The sequence below is a fragment of the Panthera pardus genome, unplaced genomic scaffold (assembly GCF_024362965.1).
Source record: "Panthera pardus isolate Hobbes unplaced genomic scaffold, ASM2436296v1 HiC_scaffold_17, whole genome shotgun sequence".
NCBI lineage: Eukaryota > Metazoa > Chordata > Mammalia > Carnivora > Felidae > Panthera > Panthera pardus.
This window is the reverse complement of record NW_026526732.1, coordinates 124,187,148-124,197,695: the sequence shown is the minus strand read 5'-3', so window position 1 is coordinate 124,197,695 and position 10,548 is coordinate 124,187,148. Positions and strand designations below refer to the sequence as shown.

The 10,548-nt window shown below is 42.3% G+C and overlaps 1 protein-coding gene across 3 annotated transcripts; it reads left to right on the top strand.

Annotated features, from left to right (window-relative positions):
- The first annotated feature begins 4,410 nt into the window (after positions 1-4,410).
- On the top strand, positions 4,411-10,546 carry LOC128772451 (N-acetyllactosaminide beta-1,6-N-acetylglucosaminyl-transferase-like). 3 transcript variants are annotated; one of them, XM_019420142.2, is made up of 2 exons: positions 4,411-6,021; positions 6,175-6,468. In XM_019420142.2, exons 1-2 carry the CDS (start codon positions 5,097-5,099, stop codon positions 6,243-6,245), a joined length of 996 nt encoding a protein of 331 aa, XP_019275687.1. In that variant the 5' UTR covers positions 4,411-5,096; the 3' UTR covers positions 6,246-6,468. The 3 variants fall into 3 exon arrangements, with proteins under 3 accessions (XP_019275687.1, XP_019275688.1, XP_053760888.1); XM_019420143.2 differs by having other exon boundaries at positions 4,413-6,021; positions 6,178-6,468; XM_053904913.1 differs by lacking the exon at positions 6,175-6,468 and adding an exon at positions 9,167-10,546 and having other exon boundaries at positions 4,416-6,021.
- Positions 10,547-10,548: the final 2 nt, after the last annotated feature.

The window sequence follows — 10,548 nt, the reverse complement described above, 5'->3', positions numbered from 1 at the left end:
CTGGAAAGTGTTTGGGCTCAGAGACCCAACTTGACACTATTGAAGTGCTGTTCACTTTTCAACATGTTTCCTCAGCTCTGCATTGTCCCAGTGATACTTAATTGAGTGCTTGAAAAGAACCAGCTTTTCCGTGCCTTTCCACACTATCCTATATCCAGTTTTTCTGTGTTAAACTACCACAGCCTTCCTCATTTCCTCTCTGCACCCTGCTTTTCCAAGCCTTTCCCTCAAGGTCTGACGCCTCCGGCCAGCCCCGAGCTGGGTGCTGTATTCCATCTAGAATCCTCTCAGCTCCACCAGGAGGTTGATGTTGCCTAGATTTGGGATATGAAAAACCAAGACTCGGAGGTGCGGGTGACATGGCTAGGAAGGAAGCAGCCGTTGGGAGTTAGAACAGCTACAAGGGTGTTTTCTCAAATTTACCCACAAGGAAGCTGTGAAGTGTGAGACTAAATGTGTCGTTCAGGGGCTCCAAGCTGTCCACGTTGGCGTTGGTCCAACTGGAGACTTTCTGACTTGCGAGCCCGGGCTCTTTTTGTCTATTTAAAGCCCTGTTGCTTCAGGCTATTTCCTGTGGTTAGAAAAAAAGCACTGATGAGGATTAAACAGGGTCCTGAGTTTAACGATAGTAAATACACAAATAAATAGAGGAAGACAGAAGAGGAAGAGAGGAGAGCCAAGGCTGGGCAAGAGCTGGAAGAGTGAAAAAGGGCAAAATGTCAAGTGCACGTAAAACCAACTTAATCCAAGACGCTTGTTTCCTGCGATCTCACCCAGGCTTTCGTAGATTCCGAGCAAGTCTCCATGTGGCTTCCCTGGTTTTTCTCACTTGGGCGCAGAGGTGATGTCACGACGATACTACGCAGAAAGCGCTTTGGGCATCATGTGGCCCCCAAAACAAGTAAGGTGAAGATCATGACAGCTTATCCACCTCCGTAGAAACGAAGCCCTTCTGCTCCCTTCTACAGACCGTTGTTGAGATTACACTCTAAGTGCAGTTTTCTTAGAGGAACAGAAATTCATTGATGTCCGGGGGTGAGAATTTATAGTATGTGTAATACTAACAAAGCAAGCATAGGTTGAACTGTGGGACACAAATATGCACCCTGCAATTTATTGAGTGACCAAGCCACAGGTCTGTACTGGTTCCCACGTTTTTCAGAACTCCATCCCACCCAGTCGCTGCCTCCAACTTAGAATTTGGGACATGAACGTCGATCTAATGCTCAAGCTGGGATGGAGAATCATCTGTTCTTTTTGGTCACCCATTACCATTCCCTTCTATTATTTCGCACAAACGCAAATGCATCAGAGCTCAGGACTTAAGAGAATGAATGGTGCACGTTGCACGGGGTCTCAGGAAAACTGGGAGGATCAGAACCAGCGTTTCCCACGTTTCCTACATGAGCACCAAGAAGGAGAGAGAGCATCAGATAGACTGGGTTGATGAAAAACAAACCAAAACCGATTGGGACTAGTTCTTTCTTTCTTTTTTTAATGTTTATTTCGAGAGAGAGTATGTGAACGAGAGGGGAAGGGGCAGAGAGCGGGAGAGAGTGAATCCCGAGCAGGCTCTGTGCTGGAGTCCAACACGGGGCCCAAACTCACAAACCGTGAGATCATGACCTGAGCCGAAATCAAGAGGCGGATGCTTAACCAACTGAGCCGCCCAGGAACCCTGATACTAGTCCTTAAAAATGTTTAGCATTGTTGAAGATTCTATTTTACATAACTGTGAATGCTTCTCTGGCATCAGCGGGCTTTGTAACAGTGCCAAAAAGTTCAGGTGAGGTGCAATTAAGGATTCAACTGCAGCAAAGCACTAAATTATAAATGTTCTTCGCTCTGCAACTATAAATTCAGGGAGCTGTAGATTCAGAGAAAAGTCAGCCAGCCGTTAGAGATGCATTTCCGTACAAATCCAAACCACAATGAGATACCACCTCACCCCTGTCAGAATGGCTAACGTTAACAACTCCGGCAACGACAGATGTTGGTGAGAATGCAGAGAAAGGATCTCTTTTGCACTGCTGGTGGGAATGCAAGCTGGTGCAGCCACTCCGGAAAACAGTATGGAGGTTGCTCAAAAAATTAAAAATAGAACTACCCTACGACCCAGCAATTGCACTGCTAGGCATTTATCCACGGGATACAGGGGTACTGTTTCGAAGGGACACATGCACCCCCATGTTTATAGCAGCACTATCAACAATAGCCAAAGTATGGAAAGAGCCCAAATGTCCATCGATGGATGAATGGATAAAGAAGATGTGGTATATATACACAATGGAGTATTACTTGGCAATCAAAAAGAATGAAATCTTGCCATTTGCAACAACGTGGATGGAATTGGAGTGTATTATGCTAAGCGAAATTAGAGAAAGACAAATATTATATGACTTCACTCATATGAGGAATTTAAGATACTGAACAGATAACATAAAGGAAGGGAAGCAAAAATAATATAAAAACAGGGAGGGGGACACAACAGAAGAGACTCGTAAATATGGAGAACAAACAGAGGGTTGCTGGAGGGGTTGTGGGCTAAACAGATAAGGGGTATTCTCGAATCTACTCCTGAAATCATTGTTGCACTGTATGCTAACTAACTTGGATATAAATTAAACAATAAATAAAGTAATTAATAAAAAAACACATTTTTTTCATACAAGTTTTCAGTGAATAAAACTTAAAAGGGCACATCGAAGGAAACACAAGCCAATACAATTTTTGAAGAACAGAAAAGAAAAAACAAAAGGAAAGAAAAGACATGCATTTCCCGGGGCGGTGCCTGGGTGGCTTAGGCCATTAAGCACACAAGAAATATTATGTAAACAGGTATTTGGGTTGATCCAATTCTATTTTGGGTCCTATTGACAAGACTGTATGCATCTGAATCATGCTCTAGAACTGGATTTAGAAAACAAGTAAGACTTGACTCACCTAGTTCTGGAGAATTTCCACAAGAATGGCCCTATCATCGTTTCCTGCTCCTGAGGCTTACAAAATAAAATTGACAATCACCTCATCAATGCGTCAGCTTTCAACTGGGGTGGGAAAAACAACACGAGATACTAACTCCAGTCTTGTGTTCTAAGGTGATGATTGGGAAGACAATGCCCAATGAGGACCCGGTGGCCCCGTGGCAGTGATAGTAAACGCAAGACACGGGCTGCACACGGGCATCGCCCTGGTGTTCTCAGGAAAAGTCAGAACGTGTGCGTCTATGGGCAAGACTGCCTGACATGAAAACACTGTTTTCACAGTTGTAAAACACTGTGTTTACAAAGCAGTCTAAAATATTATGCTGTCTTTTAGAAAAAAAAATTTTTTTAATGTTTATTTATTTTTAAGAGACAGAGAGGGAGATACAGAATCCGAAGCAGGCTCCAGGCTCTGAGCTGTCAGCACAGAGCCCGACGCGGGGCTTGAACCCACCGGGTGTGTGATCGTGACCCGAGCCGAAGTCGGATGCTTAACCGACTGAGCCACCCAGGCGCCCCTATTATGTGGTATTTATAACGAAGATGCATTGAGAAAATAGAGACGTCGGCTGTACCCACGTGTACATACACAAAGATGAGAAATCCTTAATACTTGGAATCTCACACTAATGTGATCAGGGAAACAGGGAAATGAAAACTAGAGCTCTCTCGATCAATAAATATTTGATCGTCTAGCTCGGGCAGACGATGGTGGGAGCCAGAAACAGACAAGAGAGATGCGAGTGCGGCGCTAACTTCTGTGAGTGGGCGCGGCACGCTCTCACCCCCACATGCATCAAGCTACCAAATAAAGTAAAAGTGATCCCTGCTGTCTTTGACAGATCATCTAACTGGCATAGACTCACGGAGCAAAGAATAAGGGAAGTGTAAAAAAGGTTGCAAAGGAGAAGTGATGATTGCGTCATTTTCTTGACTCATGACGGGGGAGGGGGCTTTTGTTCCCTCTCCTCTCTGCAGCCCTGGGTGTCGCTGGGCGTGGCCATGAACTCTTTATTTGTTGTCTCATGACTGACCTATGAAGGCGGTAAAATTCATTTTTTTACACAGGGGTACTCATTTGGAAGCGCTCGTACGTTTGTAAAGCCTCTCTCCTTGAGTTCTGGAACCTCCCAGACCGAGACAACCTTTCTCTCCTACCTCTCGGGGCGTCAGTCTACTCCAAGGGTGCCCAACTTGGGCCGGGTGTGAAATCAACCTGACATTTCACTAACTTCAGTTTTAGCCTTTACACAATTTCTGGGTAACCACAGCTGTTCCTTTTGGGGGTGGCTTTTTTTTTTTTTTAATTAACCTTTATTCACCAAGTCCCCCCAGTCGCTTTGTGTAGTAAGTTAGGTGGTGACGTAAGTTTGCTAATGTACCTTTTAAAGGACCTCACCTCGCCGCAGAGAAAATTAAGCCCTGGAAAGAATTTGGCTCAGCAGCCAGTCATATGCCTTGCTAAAATAGCACAGCCGGCCAATATAGGGAGGAGGGTGTGTGTGTGGAAAAAGACAGGGTTAAGCAATTAATTTTTAAGCACTAAATATTTATTGACAGAGTGTCTCTCCAGGCAGTGTTCACATGCTTAGAGCTGAAGCTTTTAACTTGGCAGTGCTGTTTAAGCAAACAAAGTCAGTCAGTTGAACGCAATGATTAACAGGAAGTTGGGGAGCTGACATAGTGGGCAACCTTTGTCCGGGAGAAGAAGCTGCGGTAGAAATCTTAGAGGGATCACTTGCGGAATGGTGACCTCACCCTTCGGTGATTTTAATGTGGGGACGGGGGGACACATCAGAATCAGAATCTTCCCGAGGCAGCTGGTTTTCGTGTGGTAACAGGTGGCAGGTTCACCGGAGAGAGAGCAGAGCAGATGTCCCCAGGAGCTACTTCAGAAATGTGTCATAGAGAGGTTGAAATGAAACACAGCCGCGAATGAGCCGGAAAGGAAGAAAGAAAAAGGACAAAACCGTCTCCTGGAAGGGCCCAGAGCAGTCGATCAGAATTGCGAGTCCCCAGAGGATGATTTACGGATTCCGGAGGCAATGTAAGTTAAATATATCTACACTCTGATCCGATCTCAAGAGGCATTTACTCACTTTCTGGCTTTGAATGATGGTCTCTTGGAAGCATTGTCTTTTTAGTGTGTCTCTTATCATGGCCCTGATCTTTGTATTTGTTTATAAGAACGAGTTAAGGGAGGATAAGCATTTTCTGAGGGCATCTCTGTCCAACGCCTCGCTGTTAGCAGAAGTCTGTCATCAGATTTTTAAGGGGAAGTTATTTTACCCAACAGAGAATGCCCTGAAAACTACATTCCGTGAATCTACCTGTTATGACTACATGGCTCAAAGTCACTATATAACAGAAACGCTCTCTAAGGAAGAAGCGGGGTTCCCTTTGGCTTACACAGTGACCATCCACAAAGACTTTGGCACTTTTGAGAGACTCTTTAGGGCGATTTACATGCCCCAAAACGTCTACTGTGTTCACGTGGATGAAAAGGCGACGGATACATTTAAAAATGCGGTGAAGCAATTACTAAACTGCTTCCCAAATGCTTTTCTGGCTTCTAAAATGGAGCCAGTGGTCTATGGTGGGATTTCCAGGCTCCAGGCCGACCTGAACTGCATCAAAGATCTCGCGGCCTCCGAGGTGCCATGGAGGTACGCCATCAACATGTGTGGGCAAGATTTCCCCCTGAAAACCAACAAGGAGATAGTTCAGTATCTGAAAGGATTTAAAGGGAAAAACATTACCCCGGGGGTGCTGCCCCCCAGTCATGTTATCGGACGGACTAAATATGTCCACCGAGAGCTATTACACCAAAAAAACTCCTACGTGATTAAAACGACAAAATTAAAAACTCCACCTCCTCACAACATGACCATTTACTTCGGCACTGCCTATGTGGCCCTCACAAGGGAATTCGCCAACTTTGTCCTCCAAGATCAGCACGCACTCGACTTGCTTTCCTGGTCCAAGGACACCTATAGCCCCGATGAACATTTCTGGGTGACGCTCAATAGGATTCCAGGTACGAGTGTGTCTCTTAACTTTTGTTCTTGTGAGTAAACGTTGCACGATCGGTACTGAATAAAAAAAAAAAAAAAAAAAAAAATTAAAAAAAAAAAATGTTGAATGGGGAAGACCGTTACCGTTTTAAATGTTAATCAAAAAATCTTTCCAGCAGTTCTGCTCCCAGATGTAACTCATGATCCGACTCATCTCCATGCCACAGATGAGGAAACTGAGACATAGTGATGAGCAGGGCAGAGCTAGAGCTCAACCGTCTGACTTGATTTTGCTGCTATGCCACGCTGCCTTTTTGGATTCGTAGACTCACTTCAAATGTGTGGGGCAGTCTCGAGACAGGCCAAAGGGTTGAGGGCAAAGCTGGCTGTGCCTATAAAAGATCAAACCCAATTCTCCTTTAAGGGTGATGTTATTTACAATCGGGAATAAAGCTCATAAAGTAAATTTGCATGGCAGTTCGGACACTTTTTTTTTTTAAATTTTTAATGTTTATTTATTTTTGACAGAGAGACACGGAGTGTGAGCAGGGGAGGGGGCAGAGAGAGGGGGAGACACAGAATCCGAAGCAGGCTCCAGGCTCTGAGCTGTCAGCACAGAGCCCGACGCGGGGCTGGAACTCACAAACTGTGAGATCGTGACCTGAGCCGAAGTCGGTCGCCTAACCAACTGAGCCACCCAGGCACCCTCGGACATTTTAATAATACTTTTGCTCCTGTTGCAAATTCCCATCCTTTCAACATGGGAGCAGGGGACGACTTCAAAATTTTTTATTTGCAAGTTCTTTCCTGGAATCAAACCAGACATTTAGAGGGGCTTAAAGGAATGTGATTGCATGAATGTGCTCAAGGTACCCAGCTAGCACGCGATCCTGCCCATTGTATAAACCAGGTCTCGTAAGCCTGGTATTCCTTTAACTTGATTTCAATTAGCTCTCAGTGGTTACTAAATTAACTGTACCTTCCCTTTGGTCCACGTTCTAAATGAGTTGAATGATCTCAGGTTGTTGACACTGAACTGATTCAGTCCTGCTAGTTCAAATCAAAATAGGAATTCAGATTCACAGCCAAGGGAAAAGCAACTGGAATCAATATGACGATCAGATTCACGGTTTCTTGAGCTTGTTGCTTCATTAAGGCCAAGTACCATTTCCCAAAGGACCTGACCACCTGGGTGGACTTCGCCTTAAATGTTCATTCATTCCGTGTCCAGGTAATTCTCAGAGACGCCCAGGGCTGCGAACCAGGTGCCTGTTTTAGATGTTATACAAAACTTCATAGACCTAGAAACCTGTTTTTTCTCCCCAACCACTTGAAAACAACCTCTTTATTTATTTTTAAGATTTTTTAAAATTTTTATTTAAAAGAAAAATTTTTTTCAATCTTTATTTATTTTTGAGAGACAGAGACAGTGTGAGCGGGGGAGGGGCAGAGAGAGAAGGAGACACAGAATCCGAAGCAGGCTCCAGGCTCTGAGCTGTCGGCACAGAGCCTGATGTGGGGTTTGAACTCACGAACCGTGAGATCACGACCTGAGCCGAAGTCAGACACTTAACCAACTGAGCCACCCAGGTGCCCCTAAGATTTATTTTTAATTGAGGTATAATTGATATATAACCTATTAGTCTCGGCTGTAAAGCATGGCTTACTGTTTGTAGATATTGCAAAATGGTTACCACTATAAATTTTATTTTTCCCGTGATGAGAACTTGTTTGTATGTGTGATGAGAACTTTTAAGAGCTTTCTGAATAGCAATTTTCAAATATATTGTTGGAGAGGAAAAAATTTACCTCTTCTCTTCAAAGTTCTTCTGGCTGGTCTAAAAATTCATTTGACATGTGAGGAATTAAGGGGAAGGGGGGAAAAAAACCCAAAATTTAATTACGGCATGAAGAGACCCAGTAATGAAAGTGAGACCCAGAGAAATGACGAGGGCATCCAGCTTTTATACATTTTAGACAAAGAGACAATAAATCTGTGAGGAATTGACAGGACAAAGAAAACTTATTTTGGGGAGCTTCAATCAGTAAGAAATTCTAAACAGGATTTGGGCTGAGATAGTGAATGAATAGAAGTACCAAGGTTTGTTTATATATTCTTCTCAGCTCTGAATTTCCTACCTCTGTTGATAAGGATGTATCTTCGTCTCCTGATACAGCGAAAGTAGCTTTCACATGGGAGATTTACTTCCTGCTTTCTGGGCACAAAGGGGAGAGGGGAGGGTCAGGATGTTGTTTTTGTACTGACTCTTAAGTAACTTTTATTCAAAGCAATCAAAATGCCAAAATGGCACATTTTGGAGTGGACTGTCCTCGGCCCCCACAATACAAAATGCTGTCATTAACGACAGTCACCATGCTGGACGCCCTCCAAACTTATTTATTTTAAAACTGGAAGTTTGCAACTTTTGACCACCTTTACCCATTTTGCCTACCCACCCCCCACCCCATCTCTGGAAACCATAAATCTGGTCTCTGTATCTGTGACTGTTTTGTTGGTGGGGGTGGTGTTGTTTTTCCCAGATTCCACATATAAATAAGATTATATGGTATTTGTCTTTCTTTGTCTGACTTATTTCATTTAGCATAATGTCTTCAAGGTCCATCCATGTTGTCACGAATGGCAAGATTTCTTTCTTTTCTATTTTTTTTATGGCTGAGTAACATTTATATATAAAAAAATATTAATATATATATAAATTTAAATATATATTTAAAAATATGTTATTTATATTTTTATATAATATAAAAATATATATAAGTAATAACTATATTATTTATATATTATGTATATATTTACATAAAAATATAACATATTTAAATATATTAATATATAAATATAATCTATATATTATATATATTTTATATATATTTAAATATATATTTAAATATATATTTTTTATATATATTTAAATATATATTTAAATATATATTTTTTATATATAAATGTTACTCAGCCATAAAAAAATAGAAAAGAATGAAATCTGGCCATTCGTGACAACATGGATGGACCTCGACGACATTTATTTATTTATCCATGTGCCCACTTACGGATACTTAGGTTGTTTCCATGTCTTGGCTGTCGTAAATAATGCTGCAATGAACATGGACTGCCATATCTTTTTCATCTAGTGTTTTTGTTTTTTTCAGATAAATATCTAGAAGTGGATTGCTGGATCATAGGATAGTTTTATTTTTAATTTTTGGAGGAACCTCCATATTGTTTTCCCTGGTGGCTGCACCAACTTACAGTCTTACCGACAGTACAAGAAGGTTCCCTTTTCTCCACATCCTCGTCAAGACTTGGTATTTCTTGTCCTTTGATAAACTGCCATTCAAGCAGGTGTGAGGTGATATCGCATAGAATGTTTTTTAAAATGTGGTTTTCCAAAAGCTGGAAGACGTGACGTTGTAGAGATAAAAGAAATCAGGGCTCAAGAAAGTGTGGTGGGGGAGTCATGACCATATAGTTGTCTATGTGGAATTCAGTGTCCAGAATGAAGGAGGTAAGAGCCCCACTTCTCTCTCACATGTGGCTAGGATCAAGTATGATGCACACTGTTCAGGTATAATCACCATGCTTTAAGGGAGGCATTGACAAAGCGGCTTCCAAAGATAGCTTTGGAAAAAGGCCAAACCCCATTTTTTTCTCTACAAAGGACTAAGACAAACAAAAAGCATATTCGATCTGAAAAAGATTTGAAGAAGAATCGCTATCTTCACATAATGAAAAGATTTGTGCATTTGGGAGCAGAATCCAGGGTTAGTGGTGGGAGATATAAAAACCCATCAGTCTGGGATTAGAATGGGTAGTTTCCTCAGTGGTGCACAAGCCCAAGGGACATGGAGACACAGAGAAGGAGAAATGCTGTAAAGGCGCCTCATTTATCAAGTGTTAGACAAGATGGCCTTGTCTTTTCCACTCCGAGGGTCTGCGATTCTAAAGGAGGATTCTAAGCAGACACCCCAGCTTCTCAACCTGATTTACCTGTTGGAGATGGACTTTTACACCTCTGGTTATTGGTTACAGATCAGTGAAACAATGGAAAACAAATGTGCTGCTGCATGCTTTTCAAAAATGTAGAGGAGTGAGCCCTTGAAGTCGTTTCCGTCTTATGTGTATGTCGGATCCTTTCTGGAAGCCAGTGTCCCTTCCCTGGAGCGGGCCTGAGTAGAGTGCTTGGTCATGAGGAGGGAAGGGAACCGAAAACTTAAGTGGCTGTCTTGTTTAACTACTGCTCTTGCTGTGTGGAAGTCTGAGTCCGTTCTATTTTGAGGGTACTTCTAGTTGACATACGAATTGGTGGTTGGTCGTTTAGGACATTTTAAGATTATTGTAGTTGACTGTAGTGATTGGGGGCTTATTAGGCTTCTCAAAGAAGTCATAGGTCAGGGGAAAGAAATCTCACAGACAAAATGGCCTCATGGGGAACTAGAGCAACGCCACCCAGTAGAAATATACTGTGAGCCATAAATGTAATTTTATTTTATTTTTATTTTTTAATGTTTATTTTTTTTTTTTAATTTTTTTT